This window comes from Acipenser ruthenus, chromosome 3 (genome assembly GCF_902713425.1).
Source record: "Acipenser ruthenus chromosome 3, fAciRut3.2 maternal haplotype, whole genome shotgun sequence".
Classification (NCBI taxonomy): Eukaryota; Metazoa; Chordata; class Actinopteri; order Acipenseriformes; family Acipenseridae; genus Acipenser; species Acipenser ruthenus.
In genome coordinates, this window is record NC_081191.1 from 72,031,956 (window position 1) to 72,057,299 (window position 25,344).

The 25,344-nt window shown below is 37.3% G+C and overlaps 1 protein-coding gene across 2 annotated transcripts in view; it reads left to right on the plus strand.

The window, feature by feature from the left end:
- LOC117394661 (trafficking protein particle complex subunit 8) overlaps positions 1-25,344 on the plus strand; it is an 80,785-nt gene that overhangs the window by 28,430 nt on the left and 27,011 nt on the right. For both annotated transcript variants that reach the window (XM_033993055.3, XM_033993056.3), the window contains 11 exons: positions 1,103-1,211; positions 10,940-11,134; positions 13,877-14,031; positions 15,978-16,052; positions 18,029-18,155; positions 19,713-19,870; positions 21,983-22,428; positions 23,718-23,868; positions 24,191-24,287; positions 24,511-24,579; positions 24,676-24,734. In XM_033993055.3, coding sequence (XP_033848946.2) covers positions 1,103-1,211; positions 10,940-11,134; positions 13,877-14,031; positions 15,978-16,052; positions 18,029-18,155; positions 19,713-19,870; positions 21,983-22,428; positions 23,718-23,868; positions 24,191-24,287; positions 24,511-24,579; positions 24,676-24,734 — 1,641 coding nt within the window. The remainder of the gene's footprint in view (positions 1-1,102; positions 1,212-10,939; positions 11,135-13,876; positions 14,032-15,977; positions 16,053-18,028; positions 18,156-19,712; positions 19,871-21,982; positions 22,429-23,717; positions 23,869-24,190; positions 24,288-24,510; positions 24,580-24,675; positions 24,735-25,344) is intronic.

A 25,344-nucleotide genomic window follows, 5' to 3' on the forward strand; every position in this document is an offset into this window, starting at 1 on the left:
AATCCATGCTAGGCTTCACATATTTATTTTATTTCTTTACTTTAAACCTGCACCATACCAGAAAGACATTTCCATAGGGCCTGTGTATATCATGCATGCTATCAGATATTATGTATAACTTGGAAAGCAATAATTGGAAGACCACATGAAAGCATTAATTCCTATAGGATTTCTAGATTAATCCACCAGTGCATACAGCCTTCAAAGAACATGCTACCTGATTTACATATAAAATCCAGTGAACCAGCTGTAACGATTGGTATTTAGTTTACTGAGCGACTTTAGAGTACAAATTAGCATGTTATTGTCTCCATGGACAGCTGCTTTGACATAGTACTATACAAGTGTAATAGGACGTGCTGCAGTGTTTATAAGAAACGCATTACATTACCGTTGCTGTGTACCATGCTGTCTGTATCACAATGTTATATTTTTAAGCATATTGCCAACTCTTGACATTTTTAATTACACAGCATGGGTCATAAATCAGCTGGGAAATACATTTTTCAGCATTTACTCTGGGAGCATTCGCCAAAAGAAAAAATATTTCTCTTCCAAACTACGGCACTCATTTCAATTAGAGAGCCAGCAGGAGGGAGCATGATCTCGAAAGTTTTTGGAAGAAAACATGCTCTTCTTTGCTGCTCGGCTCTTCATGAATCGATATAATTTTTGCTAGCGCCTTTTCCTGTGTGTGTGTGTGTGTGTGTGTGTCTATCTATATATATATATATATATATATATATATATATATATATATATATATATATATATATATATATATATATATACAGTAAAGTATATATGTGTGTGTGTATATATATATATATATAATTACATGTACATGCTGACCTTTATAGTTACGTTCTTATTCATAAGTTCAAGCATGTGATTGGTTGGTCTAACAAATTTCATGAAAGTATGTATGGATGTATGTTTGTAAAACAGTCAAGTAGGCAAATGTTTATGAAGGCAGTAGCCAGAACTATTTATACTTGGTTTAGTTTCTCAGAATGTATCACTGAATGGCAATTAAATCTGGTAATTTTCCAAAGAACAATTATGTTTTAATTTATCATGTCATTTTTTTGGTTTTCTTAAGAATGTTAGCCAGCTGTCGCCAGATGATCCTTTACCACAGCTTCCGTTGCCTTGCATACAGAGCTCAGCAACACGGGTCTTCTTTGGACATGACCGGCGACTGGCAGAAGGTGAGTTTCCGGGACACGTTTTTGAACGTAATTTTCAATTGCTTTTTGCACATACATGACTATGTCTGTCTTATTTTTACTTTTACAAATACAAAGTTTAGGAAAAGGGCTTGAAATATGAGGCAGAACTCTGCAAATGCATAATTGTAAGGGTAAGTTTTAGTGCCGGTATCTTACATAGGCAGAGTAACATAGAAGACTGCCATGGCATGTCGGTTTAAACCATTTCAAATCCATTTGACTAGGAGCGTAGTTAGTGACCCCTAAGCTTAATTAGGCTTATCCTAGAAGCCTCAGCTTTGGGTGCAACTAATTAAGTTCAAAGCAAAACCTGACATGGATTGAACTGCAATGCAATGAGAGTTTTCTGTTAAAATAAAAGCTTGTGTAACCAGATCATGGATGAATTGCATTGTCAGAGTGCATTTCCCACACATCACTAAAATGTGTTCAGTACTCTTCATAACAGTAGGAGAAAACAACAATGGTGAGTTCAGCAATCATATCGTTCTCCTAAAATTGACTTCATTTCTCTCAAGTGGTTATGTTTGTAAAGGTTTTTGAGTGTTTAAGTGAAACAAATGTAAGGCGTTTGTTTATAACTATAATTAAATGGTTAAACAAAGTGCAAGTAAGAGAGAAGGCTCTTAAAACTTTCCCCCACAAACAAGAAATACATATTTATTTTGACAAAATGCAATGATCCGATTTAGTGTTAATGATCTGTGTGTCGTAATTGTACATGTCAAGTACTGTATATTAATGATTCTCAAACAAGCACGTACTTAGAAAACGCTCTCTGAAAACTCTTAAACCATTCTTTATTTAAATAGGTGTTTCTAACTAACCTTTTGTCTAAATCCTCTCATTTGCATTCATGTTTAGGTTTTACTGGGTGTGTATGAATTGAACACACAACTGTAATTGATTTGTATAGTTAATTTTAAATAGCTATTGAAGTCCTTTCATTTGAACATATTAATTTAATGTGTTTCACATAATTGACTACTTGGATTCACTTGTCAAATTCTATTTAAAACTTTCCTTATGATGAGTTACGTGCAAAAAATAAAGTGACAGTCACTGTTTTTGTGTGTACTCTGAATAGAGTTTTCTTGAACAAACTTTCATTGCCCCTTTTGCTTTGGGTAAGTATTCTAATTCTAAAAGGCCCTCATTTAATTGATACTACTGAAAAGTAAATTTCCTGCTGAAAGCGATAAAACATACAGTAGCGGTATGTTAAACTTTGTGACATTGTGTGCTTACCTCAAGTATGCTTACTAATTGCATTGTCCCTGAAGCATCCGAACCTAAGGCCTTGTCATCTGCTGGGGTCCCCACTGTTGTGTTGAGCCTGATAACAGATAAAAAGAGAAACCAACTTCGCCCTCCAAGGAGGACAATGCAGTTAAAGCCGATGTCTGTCTTTTAATATTATTTGTCTGCTTTAACTGGTGATCTACAGAATAATACATTATTTGGTAATTTGAACACATAGGTTTTTCTTGATAAACATGATTTATACTGCTCCCAAGGTCTCACCTAGGTAATCTCCCCACTCCGCCCAAAATGTTTCCCCTCGATACAGTATGCATGATACCATGTAGGGGTGAGAGTAACTTTTAAATGTATGAGTAGTGTGTGCTGAGAGAGAGATATATGCCATTTTGAACCTTATTCATGGTGAAGGGTCTGTGATATCCCCTTCAAAACTGGACCTCAAGCCAATCCAATTAGAACACTCTTCTCAATAGCAACCTATAGTAATTATTATAAAAACAGTGTAAGAAAGCTAGTATGCAAAAAATGCCCCCTACATCAAAGGATTGTGAGTTCAAAACCTGTGGTTGGCATGCTGATTTCTGTGCTAAAGATGAGGCTCGTTTGAAGATTACGTATATGGCTGGTGGAGATCCTCATTGATGTAGTTAGCAAAAGCCACAGGACAACAGTGTGCTTGGTAGCAGGTTTTGAAAAGCTTTTGGCATGGACTGATCATGTAGTTTCTTGTGTTCAACATTCCTAGCAGGGGTCTCCAAGGCACATATGGTAGACATCGTGAGCAAGCCTATCTGGTGTTTCCTTGTGCCCTTTGGCAGTTTATTAATCCTGTATTCTGGTATCTGCTGCCTTGCACAGTTAACATGGTATCATGTCATTTAAAGCGAAAAACAAGAACATGCTTTTTTTTCCTGCTGTTTTTAAATTGGAATATTTTAACCTAGCAAACTGTGTCATGAAAAATGCTGTGCTTTTAAAAAAAAAAAGAATAAAATAATTGCAACCCAGCATCCCACAAAACAATATTTTTTATTTTTTTTTATATAAAACTTTCGTGTGTGTTTGTAAAATCTCAGTAGAGCAAAGATCTGGTAAAACTACAATTCTTAGATTCCCCTCATGTCTGAAATTCTTTAGTTGGTCTGCTGTACAGAACGCCTCCACACACGTACTTACTGTACTGTGACAATGATACAGGAGTGGTTATAGCTAAGTTAAACTGAGGTGAGTTTGTCACAGGAAATAAAAACATCTTGTGTTTTGTGCAGAGATTTGCTTTACAATACCAGGACGTGTACAAATAGATATATAGTCTGCTAATATAGTCTGCTGATATTTTATTTGATGTTATGGAGGTATAATTGGCACTGCACTGGAGAAAATCTCAATTTAACTAGGAAAACATTCACCAATCAAATATTTAAAAAAATAGAGCTGGAACAGGATTGCCGACAGAAAGACTTTTGGTACTGTAACAGACTCATCGCTGAGTGCTCTGCCAAAGGGACATTGTGGTCCTGGAAGAGTCCAGTGAATAGCAAACAGACTAATAGCCTAGAACAAAGAAGAATTAAGGGAGACATGATTTTGAAGTGATTAAAATCTTAAACAGGGTTCAATATAACCAGTACATTTTTAAGCGCACTACAGAAACCAGGACCAGAGGACGCAGTTGGAAATGAAGTGGAGACACACATTTCAGTAGTGTGGGCTGGGGTAGGTTTTGGCAAACACATGTGTTGTTGAACTGGGTAAAGCTGTAGGATGTGCAAATATCAGGTCAGCATCAAGAATGAATAAAGCTGTCGTTTGTTTATGAACGAAGAAGAGTTGGTGCAGAGAATAGTTCAGGATTAGTAATAGACAGGACTCTTGTTTCTGTTTTGCCACTTGCAACCCCTGCTAAAAAAATAACAATTTCAAATATGTTTTTGAGTAATTAGCTCATTGTTAGAGAGCTGAGAAGACACGGACAGATTGTCAGGGATTTCAATGGTCCCTCTAGGCTGTAAATCTCCTGAATTGAAACATGTTGTTTCTTTCAGAAGATAGCTCTATATGTTGCTGAATGATATTAATGGAGATCTTAACATTGTATTAAAATTTCAAGTAGATGGGAGTGAATATGTTGTGTTTTGCTTCCTCTGAATTCATGAAATGTTTTAAATGTGGTCATGAAGGGCATAAAGCAACAAATTGTAAGTGAGGTGATGGGGAAAACAGCAATGCGGGGGAAGGGACCTCGGGGGAGAGCAATCCCGCTGAAGGTACTACAGAGACGCCCGGTCAGGGAGTTGGGCAGGCAGGGAATGTGGGAGAGGATTTGGGAGCTGAAGGGGAAAATAGTGATGACAATGAGCCTCGGGGGACGCAGGAGAAAAGAGAGGTGGTGTGTGAGGCAACAGGGATTGTCGGGGCTCAGGCTGGGGAACCGGCGAGTAAGATAATCTCAGCCACTGTGGAAGACAGTGAGCAGGTGGAGCTAGGAGCGCAGGTTAGAACTGCCGTACAGAAAGACGTAAGGGGGGGGGGATGAAGTGTTGGAGGAACAAAGTAGTCATCAGAGCAGAAATCAAGGAGTGGTGGTTTCAGGGGAAGAGAGAGATGAGGGAGAAATAAATAAAGATATGGGTGAATTTAAATTCCCCAATAGGAAGAGGAAAGAGGGATTGAAGCACCAGGGTGCTGCAAAACGTGGGCACTTTTCTGAAAGCACAGAGAGAGGGACCGGCGCTCGACTAGGAAGTCAGAGCTCTGAGAACAGTGTGATTGAAGACAGCACGGCGAGTGATGAGGAAGGCAGTGACACTGACTCCTCTTTCACTTACGAGCTGTCAGCTAGTCAGCAATTGAGAGGAGGGTACAGCGCTGAGAGTATTCAAGCTTTTTTAAAAACGATTTAAAGGAAGGAGGGGGAGTAGTGTGAGAGATCACTTTCCAGATCTCAAGCTGTTCCTGAGCTCGGCTCAGCAGGTGATGCGCAACGCTGAATCTTTAGGGATAGAAAAAAAGGAGAGATAGATTGAAGAATGTGATGCGTACATGCTACTCTAAAAATGCAATGATAATGTTTAAACACCTTCAAGTAATTTTTCTTTTTCCTGTTTACTTGGTGTTTTTTTCTAATTGTGTGTCCTCATACTTTTCTTTATAATCTCTCAATGCAAAACCTTAGTTTGGGGGGCTCTAAATGTGAATGGATGTAAAGATACAGTAAAACGAGCGTCTCTTTGAGTATTTAGTTAAAAAAAAAAGAGTGAGTGTCAGTTTTCTCCAGGAGACACACACTGATGATAAAAATCAGATACTGGGTCAGTGAGTGGGAGGGGACAGCCATTCTCAGCCATGGCTCTAATTTTAGTGCAGGAGTAGCCATTTTATTTGCAAAATGTTTTACTCCAGATTCCTTTAAAGTAATAGAAGTAATTAAAGGACGATCATTAACGGTTCAGGTATGGGCGGGAAATACAACTTTTAGTTTTTATTAACATTTATGCTCCAAGTAACGGAAGAGAGAGGGTGTTTTTTTTTTTTTTAAAAAACCCTGAGTGGAGTGCTGGCTCAGTATCAGTCTGAGGAGATTGTTCTGTTGGCTGGGGATTTCAACTGCACTGAAAATGAGCAGTTAGATAGGAACAGCTCAGAGCCTCACCCCAGCTCAGTCAGGGAGCTGCTTGTTGAGTTAACACTACATGAACTGGTGGATACTTGGAGGAATCTGCACCCTAATGACAGACAGTACACATGGGCAAAAGGGTCTCCTGGGCTGGTATCTTTGGCCAGATTAGATTTTATAGTTTTAAACTCCAGTTAAATTTAGTTGCACATTGTTCTATTCTTCCAGTTGGTTTTTCAGACCATAGCATGGTCAATTTAAAAATTATTATTCCCTCACCAAGAGTGTATAAATAGTGTTGGCACTTTAACATAAAACTGTTACAAGATGCACACTTTTTAAAATGTTTTAATTTTTGGGGGGAAAGATGGAGGGGGCAAAAACATGCCTTCTCTTCATTAAGGCAGTGGTGGGATGAGGCAAAAGTGCAGGTGAAGTTGCTTTGTCAACAGTATACTGAACACGCTCCACAGAGCACTGCTATAGTCATGAGAGAGCTGGAGGAGGACATCACGGAGCTACACAGAGCTCTGCAGTCTGGCTATGATAACAAGCTGTTTGAAAGCTTGAAAACTAAAACAAAAAACTAAAAAAAAAAAAACTGAATGATCTGTTGGATGCACGGGTACAGGGGGCGCTGGTGCGCTCCAGATTTCACAGGTGGATGCCTCAACTCAATACTTTCTTGGGTTGGAGAAAAAGGCAGCTCAGTGCAAGCTGATTCATTATTTAAAGACCTCGACTGGGCAGGAGATGAGGGAGCCTGAGGCGATCCAGAGGCATGTTGTAGCTTTCTACATGGATTTGTACATGGCGGAGACTGTAGAGGAGTCCCAAGATGCCTGGCAGTTCCTCGAGGGTCTCAAGTTTACTGCAAGTTGAGTTCTTCAAGGTGCTTTGGTCTTATGTGGGGCGAGACCTTTTTGAAGTCTTCAAGGAAAGTATACAGCAAAAAGAGCTGCCTTTAAGCTGCAGGCGTGCAGTGTTGACTTTGTTACCAAAAAAAGGAGATCTATGTAATTTGAAGAACTGCGTCCTGTAAGCCTCCTTTGCTCCAATTTATAAATCCTGTCTAAGGCATTGGCAAACCGCTTGAGAACTGTTATGGACCGTATTGTGTACCCAACAGATCTATTTTTGATAATGTGTTTTTAATTCGGGATCTAATAGCAGCCTCCAAGCTTTTTGGTTTTAAAGCTGGTCTAATTTCCCTGGATTAAGAAAAAGCTTTTGATCGGGTACCCCATAAATGTAAATGTAATGTTTTTAGAGAATTTGGTTTTAGCCCTAATTTTGTGGAGAAAATTCAATTGCTCTATAATAACGTGTTCAGTGTGCTGAAAGTAAATGGTGTGTTGAGCTCTCCTTTCCCAATGCAGAGGGGCATCCGTCAAGGGTGCTCTCTGTCTGGGATGTTATATTCCCTCTCCATTGAGCCCCTTATTGAGAAACTCAGGCAGCTCTTACATGGCCTTTCTATTCCAAACATGACAAATCAGTTGTTTAAAGTAGTGGCCTATGCAGATGACATAGCAGCGATTGTGACAAACAATCAGGATATTAAGGCTTTGAGTTACTGCCAGGATATCTTTTGAGAGAGTGTCATTTGCTCGTGTTAATTGGGCTAAAAGCAATGTTTTTTTGATGGGTGATTGGGAGGGTACCAGACCGCCCGATTTACCGGGGGAGCTGCAGTGGAACAAGAGGGTGTTTCTGCATCTCGGAGTGTTCCTGGAATGAGAGGGTACAGCACTAGAGAACTGTGAGGGAGTGTTGGATCAGGTGAAGGTGAGATTGCAGAGTTGGAGGTGGCTTTTGTTAAATATATATAAAATCATGTCTCCACAAAGTCATAGAACAGTTCTTGGTAATTGAATAATTAATCAGCCATGCATACCTTGCATATTTGTTGATATTTATGGAGTTGGGACTGGTTGCACAATCAAACGTTTTTATATTCTTGAAGACATGACCACTAATGGTAAAATCTTCTTGCATTTGTTTTTGCTTAAAAAAATTTAGATTCCAACAGAGAAAAAGCACAACGCATTTTGACACACAGCGTGTCTTCATCAGGTGTAGCTATACAACAATCGCTAATTGGAGAACAGCTTTTGAGTGTATATATATAATAGATATCAATTAATCCAGTCATTGAGCAATTAAACAATATACATAGACACATCATTATAAAGTTACAAATCACAATGGAGAAATCAGGTGTGACTGTTCAACCCTTTTATCCAATTGAAAAGTGACTGAAATAGGCTGTTAGATAAACAATTTATACTAGGAGTGGGAATTTTGAGTAATTTAGTGCTCGAGTACTCGAGCGTTAAAAATTTCGACCACTCGAACCTAATGCCAGACAATATTATTCTACATATGTGCCACAAAAATTACCACGTTAACACTAGAACCACTGCAGTTATACACTATACATAAAACCACCGCCGGCAGTCATTATGACGGTACATTTTAAACAACATCAGTATTAAAATGAAAGACAACTATCCGATACAAATCAAGTTGTATTCAAGCACATCATATCAAACATCTGCACAGCCAAAACGCCGTATTTAAATGAACAATTAAACATAAAAGGGTTTATTTTCTAACTTGACACATATAAAGCACTACTTCAAAAAATGAAAAAAATGTAATTAAATAAACATTTCAAAAGAAACCAGTGTGTAAATAGGTATATGTACAAACAAAACTAAAAATGAAAGTAGTTTTTCTTTTAAAAATAAATAAATAAATAAATAAAATAATAATAATAAGCATACTCAACATCTTGTGTGGCATACATATTGAGACCTCTGCACATAAATAATTAACTTTAAATCACAAAACGGGATTATATTCTATTTCCAGGTTTCTTCAGTTTCACTTTCAGTTCTACATCTGCCATTTAGGCTCTTTTATGCACATTTTTTTTTTGCATTACAAAACTTTATGTAGCTCTTCAACTGTACAAGCAATTTCAATTCTGATTAAATATTTAAAATCCTCATAAAATTGCACATCTCCCATATATTCTAACTTTTTTTCTACATTGTTTGGGGGAAAATATGAATGTGCATATTTTTTAAATATTATTATTTCATATTTCAGTATTTTTTGGAGGCATTGCTTAAGACAAAATCTATAAAAACACCCTACAACAAAATAGATGATATCATTGGAAAGGTCTGCTCAATACCTTTCTGTTGATATATTGGGTTTTAATTGGTGATTTTATAGTTATTAAACTACAAGTGCTAAAATAGAAAGTTGCTGGATACATGCACAATTTATATTCATTCCTAGTAGGCAGCATAGGGTTAACACTGTAATTAGTCTTGCTGTTTTTTAACATTTCTTTTTCAGGGGCTCACACAAGACTGTAATAAATCACTCACAGAGTATATATTTGATATCATGAAACCTGTTCATTATAGGTTTGGCTACTTTCAGTTTCTGACCAGCTGAGCTGACAACAGTCAGTAATAGGAACATTTCACGATTGACACCCATTTAATTTGCTATAATTTTCCTTGGAAATTTCCACTAGGCCAAATTTGGTCAGCTGCTTGTCAGAAGCACAGACTACACTGGGGAAAAAAAAGCAATTTCCTGCAACCTGTTTCACAATTAACAGCTTTCATGATTACTCAACAAAGAGCTTAAGTAACACTAAAAGGTGAGTGATGTATAGTGATATTTTGTGACCCCCTGAAATGGAGCATGTTTACCTATATAATAATTCTGGAATTAGTATTTCTGACTCTTGTGTCACCTCTTTTGTTGTATTAACTTAATACTCCATTTTTATCCTCAGTCAGATAAAACATATTGGATCTCCTTAAAATGATCTTTAACAGTTGCAGATCTTAATCCCTGTTGCCGGTAAGATCAATACAATTAGGCCTTTTGTCAACCAATAGTATGAAAAACAGCAGCTGTGCATGCAAGTGCATTTTTGTCTTTAACTCTTTCAGGACCAAGCATTTTTCAGTGGGGTGCTCCCCCAGGACCAGGTGTTTTTTGGCTGTATATGATTCTCTTCCTATAAAAATCTTGGAAATGGTGTCATTTTTTTCAGAAAACTCTTGTGTATATTAAAGTTTTTCACAAACCGTACAACATTTTTTTTCGTTTTTTAACACTATATATATATATATATATATATATATATATATATATATATATATATATATATATATATATATATATATATATATATATATATATATATAATTTTTTTTTTTTTTTTTAAATGTAAAGTATTTTTTATTATGTATTCTGCTTGGAGATACATGCATAAAAATGTGTTATTCAATGACCTGAGGGACCTTACAATACTTCCTGAAAGTGTTGTTGAAAAATGTTGATGTTTGGGCAAATTACAAGATATTGTTTCATCTATGTGATTGCAATGACATAATACACGTTTATTCTCAGGGTCTTTATAAGCAATAATAGACACTACTCTTGATTTTAGAAAGTGAACATGAGTCCCTCCCCTATCCAATGATATGTGTTTCAAGTCTGTACTGCAAAGTACGGTGGCCCTGTAAGTCATCAAAACAAAGTGCTTTTTTTTTTTTATCGTGTTTACACGATCACACTCATAGAAGTCCACTTCAGAGTGATCGTATTAACACGATCCTGGTCCTTAAAGGGTTAAAAGTATGTAAAATGTAAATGTCTGAAACAGCACTATAATCGGCAGCAGTACTGAAGTCTACTGCTGTCGGTTTGAATCAATCCCTGTTGTCTGCTAACTGTTGTGAAGGAGATTGCACTTCAAAAGAGTGTCATTCTGTTTATGAATATTTTTCAGGACAAAAACAAGCAGCTACCCATGTCAGCTTGGACCAGGAATTTGACTGTGAATTGTCACAGCAGTGGAAAGAGCTGGAGGAGCAAGTTGTAGCTGTAGTCAACCGAGGAGCAATCCCAGTGAACTTCCAGCCAACTCAGTACTGTCTGAACAGCCAAACTGACAACTTAAGATTTCCATTGGCTGTAGTTCAAGGTATATTCTTCTTGAATATTGTAATGGAACAAAAAAAGATACAGTGACATACATTAATTCAGACTGTTTTAATATCTTAGTTTTCCAGTCCTTTTATAAATACACAACATTTCAGTAAATAAGTGAACATAAGACATCCACCTAACAACACATTTAAAAAATAAGAAAACTAAAACAGCTGAACTACAATTGATGTCTACATTTAGAGTTACTCACAATCTAAATGGGCTGTATTATTCTCTGCTCCTGTGAGAATCTAAAAAGGTTGTTCAGTCTTCCCTTAATTAACGGATATCAGGGGGAATTTAATTTGTATTTATTTATTCGTTTATTTATTTATTGACGCCCTTATCCATGGCGACTTACAGTTATTACAAAATATCACAATACAAAGCATCACCTTACAAAATATCAATGCAGAAAATCACTTTACAGAATGTCACATTACAGTTAAAGGGTACTTTTTATTTTATTGTGTTGCCATGTTCCCATGTTTTGCTACAACTGTTTAAGTAAGGTGTGTGTATTGTGTTAATTTTTTTTTTTTTTACATTTTGACCACTTATTTAAACTTTTAAATTGCATTCCCCTGCCTCCACGATGGCTTTACATGGACCTGCATGGACCACTCAAACTACATTTCCCATCATCCTCCTGCTCATATGTAACTCGGGTGGATTTACCAGTGAGCAGGGGGATGATGGGAAATGTATGTCTGAGAAATACATAAGATGCCATGCTGGAGCTATAATAGAAACAGCCAGAGAGCTCTGCAATTTAAAAGTGAAAAAAATGGTCAAGATGTAAAAAATAATAATTAAAACAATACACACACCTTACTTAAACAGTTGTAGCAACACATGGGAACATGTAACACAATAAAACAAAAAGGTTGTTACATACCCTTTAAGAGCAGTTATAAAGTACAATACAATCAGTAGAAAATAAGATCAAAGTCAAATCAGAATACAAAGTTCATAATACATAATACAAAATTCAAAGTAAAGAATACAGTAAATTACATTTAAGAGCAAGTTCGACTAAGAGCAGTTAACTTACAGTAAAAATGTTTGCTTATACAAGTCCATTAAGAGGCCATAGTAAGTATGATAAATGGATAAGAACAATTTCAAATAAGAGCAGTTACCAAAAGCGTGAATATGGATATCTGAAAGTAAAATCAAGTACAAGACACAGTGAATAGTTATAAATAAGAGCAGCAGTAGAATACAGCAAGGTATGTAGCAGTTTCGTACAAATACAAGCTGATGCTTCATTGGAAAGAGGGTCTGTAACTACTGATTAAAGATACTTGGTGAAATTGCTGACGCGTAACTTATTTTTGTTGAAAAACGAACTTCCATCAGTTCAGTGATTCCACTAAAGCAGCGCCATAAACTTTACTCTGGTGAAATTACAGGCATTTCTGCAGTGGGAGTTTTTTTAACATTAGGTAGGTAGATTACGTTTACAATGAGGCATGCTTAAAATTTGTGGCCCCTCCCCCGGGTCCGGCAACGTGGATTTCAAAGAACCTCTAGAGGCCCTCTAACACACACCTCACACGTGGAATTTTTCTACATGGGGTAGGTCACAGAATCACCCTTTACCTGATTTGGCATGTAGACAATGTTCACTGCCACATTCTTTTAGCCTTGGGTCATATGAATGATACAGACCACTAAACTTCAGACAGCATTTTTACAGTTGATACACTGCTGTATTCTAAGATTCTCTCGGGTACTGTACGGTACAAATTAACCTTTTCACTGCTGCATTGTTTTAATCTCGGTACATTTAAAAAAATACAGATTTATTTTTATATTTATTATTATTATTATTATTATTATTATTATTATTATTATTATTATTATTATTATTATTATTTAGCAGACACCTTTATCCAAGGGGACTTACAGAGACTAGGGTGTGTGAACTATGCATCAGTTGCAGAGTCACTTACAACTACGTCTCACCCGAAAGACGGAGCACAAGGAGGTTAAGTGACTTGCTCAGGGCCACACAATGAGTCAGTGGCTGAGGTGGGATGTGAACCAGGGACCTCCTGGTTACAAGCCCTTTTTTTTTTTTTAACCACTGGTCCACACAACCTCCTATATTTACTTCATTTTTTAAATCATTCTGATATCTGGTATAACATTGCCCTTGGATTTTCCCCTGGGCATCCCATTTGGTGTAAGACATCCGAGGCCAGTTATTTGTAAGAATATTTTGTAAAAAAAAATAAAAAATTAACACATATTAGAAGTGCATCTGGCTGCTCATCTTTAATTGTAAGTTGCTTGGTGAAACTGCAAGTAGACTAAGAAATGTAAATATGAATCAGAGCTATCTAGTTTTCTGTCACCTTGAACATAGTGGTTAAAGAAACGGGCTTGTAACCAAGAGGTTCAAATCCCACCTTGGCCACTGACTCATTGTGTGACCCTGAGCAAGTCACTTAACCTCCTTGTGCTCCGTCTTTCGGGTGAGACGTAGTTGTAAGTGTCTCTGCAGCTGATCTGTAGTTCACACACCCTAGTCTCTAAGTCGCCTTGGATAAAGGTGTCTGCTAAATAAACAAATAATAATAACAATATAAAAAAAGAACAGAACCTCTGTGCAAGAATGTATGTCACAGAAGGTCTTGGTCTATTACTGGGAGATGAATACATTTTGCAATTTTAAAAAAACAGCTGTGTATTTCCTTATGATTGTGGACATTGATTTGGTTTCCTTTAGAGCCCATCATCGTGGAGGTTGTCTTTAAAAACCCCCTGAAGGTTCCTCTCCTGCTGACCGACCTCTCGCTGCTGTGGAAGTTTCAATCCAAAGTTTTCGGTCAGCTTCAGAACGGAGATGAGCCAATTAGCAATGAGAAAGAGGCACATGTGAAGGTAGAGTTTTCTTTTTAATTGTGTTGTACAACCAATTAAGTTGTTTCATAACTAAGGGTCTATCTAAATCGTGGATTCCGCGTAAATCAGGAAATTGAGGGGTCATCATGAAATTCACCTCTTTAGAGGCCAATGCATACCGGACAAGTACGGAGAGAAAAAAAAAAGAAACCTTGTTTTAAATGAACTACTGCACAACGCAAGTGATGCAAACTATGTATCTTCCTTCTGTAGAGAAGCTTTTTTTTTTATTCCGTCCTGTGTGCATTGCACTTAGACAAAAAAAAAAGAAACGTCCTTAGAAAAATACTCTAAAGTGGTTAACGTTTTTGTTTACTGTTCAAATGACAACGATGTTTTAATCAGCCTATCAGTGCATCAGACTGGCTTTTCTGTGACCTGTACTGTGCAGGAGGGGGTGTACGTGCAGATGGAGGGAATTGTTTTGCACATCTTGTAATGTGTCTTTGGAGAAAGTACGATCAATCGCTATTTTGCTTCAGAATCACACATTTAACGAAAGGCTACTACAGAGGCTGCTGAACAGAACGTAAAATAAACAGCTGGAAAGTCAGCGCACACAAATAGTATTCCTGTCGGTTGTAGCCAAGTTAAATCAGTACTACAGGTACGATCTTGCACAGCCGCCTCGTTTCAAACAAACTTTTTAAACACAGTTAGAATTTTAGACCCAAATAGGCACGTTTTCTTTGTTTTGACTCGGCACTAATAAAATAAATTATTGGATGGGACAAATAACATGCAACGAACGTGTTGCATATATTGCCTTTATTGAAGTATGGCATTGCCCTTGGGTAACAAGAGTTTTGGGACTGTTTCTAATCAATTTCAACATCTGTGTAACTTGGCAAAGCTTTGCTTTACACTTCAAACAATTCAGTGGATGCAGACGTGCAGCCTCAATGTATGGGCAAGTCCACACCAGACAGAGAATGTCGGCAGCAACTGCAGGGGGATGCTGCATGCTTGCCTTTAACAAATGATAGCCCTCTGTTTAATAAGGAAGCAATTACCACTGTTTTTAGGCTTTTATATTGTCTGCTTAGGTTTATTTAATGTTTAAACAGGTCAGTGAAATCCTACATTTATTCCATAACCTACCCGCGAAAAATACGTAACTTTACCGCGATTTAAGTAGACCCCTATTCATAACTCCTCTACCCTCCATCCCCGGCGTTAAACATTCGGATTACTTGCTATGCATGCTCTGTGTTTGCTCCCAGAGCAATTTCACTGCCCATAACCTGGAAAGCAAGCAAGCATATATTGTTTGAACATCAGTGTTGTGTAAATCAGTGAAAATAAAAGCCCCCTAACCATGTTGCTGATTCTCTTTCAAAAACTGCTTTGATTGAGAATTATTTTTGAAGATGCAGCAAAATTACTTCTAAAAGACCAGATAAAGAAGTTTCCTGAAGACAGACAGTTTGGAATTGCTTCAGGAGCAGCCTCAAATTGGGTAATGGCCCAGGTCACACAAATAAGTAATTGAGAAAGTAAATGCAATTACATTTTGTGTCTAAAATGTAGGTATGTGTATAGTCATACGTATAGGGACTTCTTGCTTCTCTAGTTTTATATAGTAATAGGCCCCTGGTCATCCAGTTGTTTGGAATAGTGGAACTGCAAGTGACAGCAATTGGCAATTTTCTTCCTAGAATATGCCCAGACAAATCCCGAGACAGCACACCTATACTGTTTGTTAAGGCTCATATGTTTATTGACGACATGCAAGCGCTCAATTAAGATGTCCCTGTGAACTACTGTTATGATCTGTGGCCATTCATTTATTTATTTTTTTCTTGTAGTCCTTTTAAAAAGTGCACTGTATTGAAGGGGGTTTTGTTCTGATTCATGAATTAAACATTTCTTTCAGATTAACCATCAATTACATCATTTGTGAATTGATCTTTTCATATTAATAGGCAACCTTCAAAAATGAGATTGTCAGCACAGAAGTCATACTGGAGTTTTCTATGAGTAGTGAAGAAACGAAAGTGGTAAGTTTCTCCATAAAAAGCTTTAGTTTAAGTGGACATCTTATTCAAATGATATTTTTTTAACATTAATCTGCTCCTCTGATTAACTGCACTTTGTTTCTATCTTGGCAAGCCCCTCACAGTTTCAGTAAAAGCGCATGTACTGCCCCCAATGATTCCTTGCTTGCTGCAATGTGTGAGAACCCTGTGCTTTTGCTTCCAAGAATCCTACTGGAAAATGAGAGAGAAGAGAGTCACATTTAACCAAACAGCCCTGCAGTTTTTAGAACCCTTGCAGTTGTGAAAACAGTGGCTCGCCCCATAGACTAAAATAGCCTATTGGAAAGCACTGAGTCGCAGTCTGATTTCAAGAGAAGGGCCACAGTTCAGTGAAACGAGGCGTTTGGATCGCAGTTCAGTGAAACGAGGCGTTTGGATCGCAGTTCAGTGAAACGAGGCGTTTGGATCGCAGTTCAGTGAAACGAGGCGTTTGGATCGCAGTTCAGTGAAACGAGGCGTTTGGATCGCAGTTCAGTGAAACGAGGTGCTTGGATCGCAGTTCAGTGAAACGAGGCGTTTGGATCACAGTTCAGACATCCACAGGTTTTATGAACGAAAGAGAAATCTTGCTGTTTTATTTTTCAATGGAGCCTTCTGGGTTTCCTATTGGACTGCAAAGTAATTTTGCGTGCAGCTTCAGAGCACATCAGCAGTCACAGTCACAACATGCGGATAGCTAGAACAAGTGAAGACTTCCCCTTCAAGCCGTTCATTTTACTGTATTTCAAAAAATTGCAGAAGCGATTTAGTGGTTTTGTTATTGTGTCTATTCATATATTACCATAAACGTTGAATAAGTTGATTTTCTAGGCATTTTTGCGGGGCCCTTAAAAGGGGGGGAGTGATTTAACAGCTTAACTAAAAACAACACTGTAAAATTAATGGAATAAAATGTTGCAAACAATGGTTATTTCGAAACTAAACCTGTGTATATTTCTTTATTTATCGGTGTTGAGCATGTAGGAAAAAAAAAATTGTAAAAAAAAAGTATTTTAAACATTGAATTGAAGTCTCAAAAAAGGGGGAGTGACTTTTACCCCAGAGTGACCTATAAAACGACTTTACGGTAAGTTCTCCAACTGATTTTATTCAAGCAAATGGCCAGTGTATTTGTTAATATTTCTACAGTAAACATAGTACTGGTGTTGTTCAAACTGTAAGCAACTTTTCAGTCTAATCCTTTTGATACAGTATCTAAACTGAAGAAAAGCTGCGCTGGCACTTTATAACACAGACATCTTATTCGGCATTCGTTTTATAACTAAATAAATATTAGGCCTATTACGTGGTTATCTTTCCTAAAGCATTTACTTTTTTGCTGCCGAGAGGAGCTACGGCTTTCTCCAGGAGACGAAACGCTTCAGCCCCGCTCCGGCAGCCGAACCTGGGGCGAGCCCATTCCCTCTTCCCCTCTTCCGACCCGCTCTAACTTCTTGCACTTGGTTTGCTTGTCTGTCGCGTCAAACTGAACTCCCAACCACCGATTTAGCCAGGCTATTTATAGTTTTAGAAACTGCTAATTAAAATGATCCACGAGTGGGAATGTTACCTTTTTTATTTTTTACAAAAAAAAAAAAATGTTGATTTACATGGTGCTTTATGCATGGTTAATTCACGGCAAGTTACATGTTTGCTTCACTATATGTGCATTATAGAGAGGGAGTTATTATTTTATTTTGTATTTGTCAGATGTGCGTTGTTGTGTCCCGCGGCGCCCCCTCCCCACTCCCCCGTTTATTACGCTCTTCAGTTATAACACTCATATTGTGTGTCCCCCGAGACCCGCATTATAGCAAGGGAGCAGTGTGTGTGTGTGTGATGTATGCATTTTATTTATTTTGCCAGGTGTCATGACTAGTGAATGACTACAAATTATGAACATGTTAATGTCTTTATACTGTTGTCACAAATGACTTGCTATGATTTCCATTTCACAGGCACGTTTGAAGCTCCTTCCCCATCAGACAGGAGAGTTGCACATTCTTGGGGTTGTTTACAACTTGGAAACAGTCCCATCTGTGAATGTGGTAGATGGAACAGATCTTTCTGGTGTACAAGGGGAAGGTGAGTGCAAATGCCATCTATTTTTAATTTTAAGTATGTTATTCCAGGTGGCATATCTGCACATGCTTGGCGTCTGCTCAGAGTGGACGACCTGGGAATTTTGAAAACTAAATAGAAATTCCAGTTTTCCCCAATGCATGACCCAACAGGGTGAGCAACAACACACTGAATTTCCGTGGCCAACACTCCAGATAAGCTGAGTTCTACAAATTAAAAAAAAAAAAAAAAAAAATTATTTATGATATTTTAAATGGTATGTGTAATGAATACACATAGCAATTTTGCTGCACAGCTTGAGTTCACATGTTATCAAGCGTCTTAGTCCCCCTCAGCCTAACCTACCAATATATCTACCTATTGTATAAACACAATATTCTGTGTTTGGAGAGAGTCTGGATGCAATATATATATATATATATATATATATATATATTTTAATAGAAATATATAGTATATGCATGCAGGCCTAGGAGGCTGTGTGGTCCAGTGGTTAAAGAAACGGGCTTGTAACCAGGAGGTCCCCGGTTCAAATCCCACCTCAGCCACTGACTCATTGTGTGACCCTGAGCAAGTCACTTAACCTCCTTGTGCTCCGTCTTTCGGGTGAGACGTAATTGTAAGTGACTCTGCAGCTGATGCATAGTTCACACACCCGAGTCTCTGTAAGTCGCCTTGGATAAAGGCGTCTGCTAAATAAACAAATAATAATAATAATAATAATAATCAGACCTTTTGTTAAGTATATTCCATCAGCAACGTTGGAATTAAAAACAAATAAATCTTGTTCTATGTTTATTTGCTTCACAGACATATTGTTTGTGGTCAACAATGAAAGTAGGAACCTATATATTTTTTATTGTAAGGCCAATTTTTGGCACAGTAGTTCAAAGTAACCGTTAAAAGTCTGTAGTTCATGCATACCCCATACATTAGCATTAAAGTTTGTACAATATTTATTGAAAGTACTCATGACTTTAAGGTAATGTTGCATTTTTCTCACCCAAAATACATTTTCTCACGTGGTGTCTAAATTGGAGAGTAGATTACCCAATGACCCAAAACCTCTGGAGTGCTGGCTGTGAGCCTATTATTTTTTCGTGTGTGTTTTTTACAAGTGTAATTTTTTATAGCACTTAGACAAAGTGACTATGAGATGATATCATTGCCAAAAATGACAGGCAGTAAAGGGGTTAGAGAATGTCTTTTCACCTCTTCCATTCAATCACCATCATACTATGTTTTACGCCAGTGTTGCATTTGGTTGTCAAGAAACAAATACGGTTACGGTACAGATTATAAAGTCAGCAACTTCTTTTTTTTTTTTTGCTTTGTGTTACAACTTACTCTTTCAACTCTGCAGATCTGTAAAGAGGTCATGGCAGACTAAGAGGTGAAAAGCTCAAGAGCAAGGGCAAATATGAAAGGAATTGCACAGCTGCTGTAACAGTGAAAAACTTGCAGGACTTTGTGCAGAACAGTTTACCTGCTGCAACTAAGTTGTTTTTATACCAGTATAATTTATGTTGTTTCCTTTCTTTCCCCACTTTTGCATTCAAGGAAACCTTGTAATTAATGGTATGTCAGTTCGAGGTCGTCAAGATCTGGAAATTCAAGGACCTCGTCTTAATAACACTAAAGAAGAGAAAACTTCAGTCAAGCATGGTCCTGATCGACGGTTAGACCCTATCATCACTCCCCCGATGCCATTGCTAGAGGTGATTTATTTTTCAGCATATTGCTTTTCACTAAATCTGAATCTATTTAAATAAACATATGGACAAGTCCTGACCCATTTCCTGATTTTACACATGTGTAAAACATGTGTACACTCATTTGTTTTAGAGTTTTAAATGTTAAATTTAATAGAAGCCAATGCTGACATTTTGAAGAAAAGAATGCCAAATGAAAATTATTTTACAATTGCTGTGCAGTAGTCAACCTTGGTTAACTCCATTTAGTGTCGCCAAGGTGTTGAGTTAACCACGGATGCACATGAGCCATGGCATTAACATGCATATAAGTAACAGAACTCAAACATTTTACAGTATTACAGTATTTACAAGCTTATTTTGTTAAATGTACTTATGATAACAGTTGAACGAACTGCAGTGAATGAATCAAATACAGTATACAGTACTGTACAAGCTCGATACAACTCGTATAGTTCGGTTGAAATAAGAATTAATAAAATAACTACAGTGTTATTTTTGCAAAAACAATCCAGTCACAAACTGTTATCTATACTTTTAGTTATTGGATTGTACTGTCTAATTTGATGGCTTAAATAGCAAAACAGTTTCACACAGAAATCAAGCATTGTTGTATTGTTTCGCATGCAAAAACATGCACTTTGCAAGTTCTGCTGACAAACTTTTATCCCGAATAACCTGATTAAAGCCAGTTGAACTAGAAATAATTTTTTGCATCTTGCTTATTGTAATACTGTAACCATCTGCACTTGGCAGTTGCGAATGAATAGTTTTTATCCCTTTGGTACCGGTAATATATATATATATATATATATATATATATATATATATATATATATATATATATATATATATATATATATATATATATAGTGTATTTTTCTACTCTGATGCATTATGAGCATCAACAATTTTAATTGACAACAGAACTGGCAGAAGGCACAGGTGTTGTTGTCCATCAAATCAACAGTACGAAGGTCACTCTTGAAATCAGGACTTATAGGATGTGTTGCAGTAAGAATACCTCTGTTAAGAAAGGGGAACAAGACTAAAAGGCTAAAATATGCACAAGAACACAGAAATTGGACTACGGAACAGTGGTCAAAGGTGCTTTGGACTGTTGATGGATGGACAACGACACCTGTGCCTTCTGCCAGTTCTGTTGTCAATTCAACGCTTGTCTTCTTTCTATTCCGTAAGGATATTATCTTCAAGTACTGCTCATTCTTGTTAGACAGCTTTTTAAAAACATAAGAACATAAAAAAAGTTTACAAATGCAAAGAGGTTATTCAGCCCATCTTGCTCGTTTGGTTGTTAGTAGCTTATTGATCCCAGAATCTCATCAAGCAGCTTCTTGAAGGATCCCAGGGTGTCTGCTTCAACAACATTACTGGGGAGTTGGTTCCAGACCCTCACAATTCTCTATGTAAAAACAAAAGTGCCTCCTATGTTCTGTCCTGAATGCCCCTTTATCTAATCTCCATTTGTGACCCCTGGTCCTTGTTTCTTTTTTCAGGTCGAAAAAGTCCCCTGGGTTGACATTGTCAATACCTTTTTAGAATTTTGTATGCTTGAACCAGATCACTGCATAGTCGTCTTTGTTCAAGACTGAATAGATTCAATTCTTTTAGCCTGTCTGCATACGAAATGCCTTTTAAATCTTGGGTACAGTAGTCAAAAATATTAATATGTTTATTTTTTGAACATGCAAGCCCGCTTTTTTGTTTCAAAAAATAAATTAACAAGCGCTGTATGTATGTGAAGATCACAATCGAGAGTTTACAGTTACATATGATCTGTGTTCATTCACAACTTTTGTTCAAATTCACGATTTTCATGATTTCCGTGACAAAATCGTAGCCTTGCATATATCCATGTGTTGCAGACTGATGACCTCTGGTGGTCGACACGTTGGTGCTGCAGCCAAAATACCATAACATGCTTTATATAAGTTCTGAATAGGGAAACTAGCTCTTTTCATGCTAAGGCTACTATATTTAGAGTCTGTCACTCTTCCCAGCACTTTACCACAATTTGTAGACTCAATATTTTTAAAGGCTTCAGCCCTTTGTGCCATCAGTAGATATGAGTCATTTACTGACAACTTTGTATTTCAGGTATTCTTTATTAATTTTCCTACTGGACTGCTCTGTGGAGAGATACGGAAAGCATTTGTCGAATTTGTGAATGTAAGCAAGGTTCCTCTTGCTGGATTAAAGGTTGCATCCAAACATCCAGAGTTCTTTACATTTGGAAGCAATACTGCAGCACTGACACCACAAAGTCCCACAGCATCAGAAAACTGCAGTGCATACAAAACTATAGTAACAGACTCTACCTCTGCATGTACGGCATTGACTTCCCTGGTGTCTCCTGTGGACTTTGGAATGGGTTCTGGGAACTCATCTCTTGGGGTGATTGATATTCCGCTGCCTGACTCTGTACTCTTACCGGGAGCCTCTATTCAACTGCCTCTGTGGCTGCGAGGACCTGATAAAGAAGGCGTCCATGAAATTCAATTCCTGTTTTATTATGAAAGCCCTAATAAGCTTTCCAAGCTGAGGTAGGTAAAGTAATACTCAACTGTTAATACTGGGCAAACTGTAAAAACACACTTTTTGATTTTGTGGTGTTAATGCACACATTTAAGTGTTTTTTACAGCCTTTATATAAAGGATAATCACTCAGCTGTTTGACGTGATGGTGGTAATGGGGGGAAAAAGCATGAGGATGTCTACATTGGACACAAGGAAAATATACCAATGAATACATTGCACATTAAGCAAGATAGACTGCTCTTTGGACTACTGCACTTGAAGCCTTGTTGTGTTGGACAACTGTCTTGTATTGATTGTTGCTTTGTAGGTTTCATTTTTCAGCTTCAGTGTCCTTTCACCTGCTGACTGCAGGTGCGTTCATAACTTGGTGTAATGCTGGGACTTGGCAGTTTTCCCAGTTGCCATGATTGTTTCAAAACAGCTGAAAAGATTTCCTTGAAATTTTAGCAAGTGGTTGAAATAGCTGATGTTATAATTAAAAATGGATGACTGGTCATCTTTGGTACACACAGTTCTGCTTTTCTAAAAAGTGGATACTATGTGGGATATCGCTGAACACAAATTGATGTTGCCTCTAATTTATAGTTAGACCCTGCCCACCTATGTGCTGTTGAAATAACAAACAGTGTGTGTAAGTCGGTGTCCACAAGCACCTGAAATTATTAGGCTTTTTATTTTGGCACATTTAGGCTACTCTGTTTGTCTTTCAGTGAGAAAACCTGGATGTGAGCTAGGGAGGGGGGAAAAGAACCTGTGACTTATGTGGGACTGTTTATAATATAGCACTATAATTGATAATTGGTTGTATTTGACCTTCTGAACCCTCTCCACAGACTGTGGAATAACATGTGTATGTAAACTTAATATGACATACAGCATTGGCATTTTTGACATGCATGTTGTTAAGTTTTCTTAAGATATATTGGCTGCCTAAAGATTAGTGCACTTGTTTATCTTGCCTAATACATGGAAAAACAGGTCAAGAATGATTGTCCAACCATGAAAAGTTTGGACATCCCTGTCAGGGCATTGTCTGTTTGCTGCCTTTCCCCACATTAAGTTTTGTTTCTAAAGGCAATGTCAAACAGGATTTGTGGTCCAGAAAGTGATAGATGTTTACATAAAAGATCCTTATGATACATGAATATATCCAACTTTCTTACCATTGTTTGCAAGCCTCATTTAATAGAAATGATTTTAAATGTGGAACATCTGTCTGTACTTGAATTATAAATAGTCGTGTGATTGGTCAGATAGCTTAGGTTTGTATTTATTTATTTATTTTTTTCTCCAGCCATAGAGTTTTACGACATACAGCAGTGATCTGCACCAGTCGGTCTCTGAGTGTGAGGGCAACAGTTTGCCGGAGTAATACTTTCCAAGATGAAGAAGATGGTAGAAATGGCAATATGCTAGTTTTTGTGGATGTTGAAAACATCAACACTGTAAGTATTATTTACTAATTTATTTATTTAGTTCATTATGTAACATTCTTATGAGCTAGCTGAATAGATTTTTATTAAGAGTTTGTATCCATAATTAAGCTATTAAAAATTACAAGTCAGTCCTTTTAAGTAGTGCATAATGGGATTGTGGATAAATTAGCAGGGTACACCAAGATGTGTGTATTTCTTTTCCTTTTTTTTTATTTTCTTCAAGTTGCCTTTGCTGTCCTAGTCACATCTGATAACCCGTAAACTCAAACCACTTCATTCAGCTGCCACTTGTTCCACCTGTGTTTACTTATGCTCATTTTTGCTTTTGCAGAACGAAGCAGGTGTTAGGGAGTTTCACATTGTGCAGGTGTCTAGTAGCAGTAAAAAGTGGAGGTTCCAGAAATGCATAAACCCATCTGAAGATAAAGGTCAGTTTCATATTTGTAAGCCCAGTTTAAAATTTGTTCTGGCCCCAATCTTGTGATGCGTGCAGGGTCTATTTGATTAGTGTCCTTGGTATATGTCCAGTACATTAAAATAGAGCAGTGGTGTTTGATTGCTTACAACACTAATTTATCCTGATGTTATTCATGTAATTGTGTCAAGAGTTTTTATACAGCGTGTTCTTTATATTTTACTGGTGTTTTACAGATGCGAAGCTTACAAGCAGAGAACGAGGAAAATTGTGCTTCAAAGCAACTACATGTAAATATCAAGAAGGTAAGTTACTGGTGGGGTTGGGGGGCATATTTAACTTTGTTATCGTACTTCTAAAATGTTGTTCTTTAAACTCCTATTTTGTATTTTTGTCTTTAGCTACCTCAGGTGCATTAGGGAAGTATACATTTGCTGACATCATCTTAGGAAATGAACAGGTAAGAATTTGTCTTATAGTGACTTCACAGTTCAACCCTTCGTCTACCAAACTCATAATATGCTGGGTTGACTAAAGCAGGCAGTGCTGTCCCTTTCAAACACTGACTAGAAAACACTTCCAGATTTCAAATTTAGGCACATTCAAAACAATCTAAGGTAGCTTCTCCCCATTTAAGTACAATGTTTTTGTTCTGTGCTTCAGTCAAACAGCCTCACAGATCCTAGATCCTTCCCCTTCCTAAAATCCTCTTGTGATTCCAGAAGTGGGCCGATCTTTTAAGCCTTCTTTTCAAAAACTCTCATCTTTCAGTGCAGGATGCTCCAATTCATGTTTAAAAAGGGAGTATGAATGTCTATGTAGTATACGAACATTCTGTAGGGCGCTTTTCTACACTTTTTGTTTCTTGTTCTTGTTAATACTGTTTCCCTTACCAGATTTAAACCTCTGTGTATATGATTGTATATGAATTTGGTGCTATCCTACATACTTTCTGTTTGAATGGAAGCAAAATACTCTGCCCTCCACTCATAGAAAAAGTATAGGATATTGGGCAGTGCCTTAACATTATACACATCTGAAATTTCCCCTACAAAGAGTTCAGAGACCTA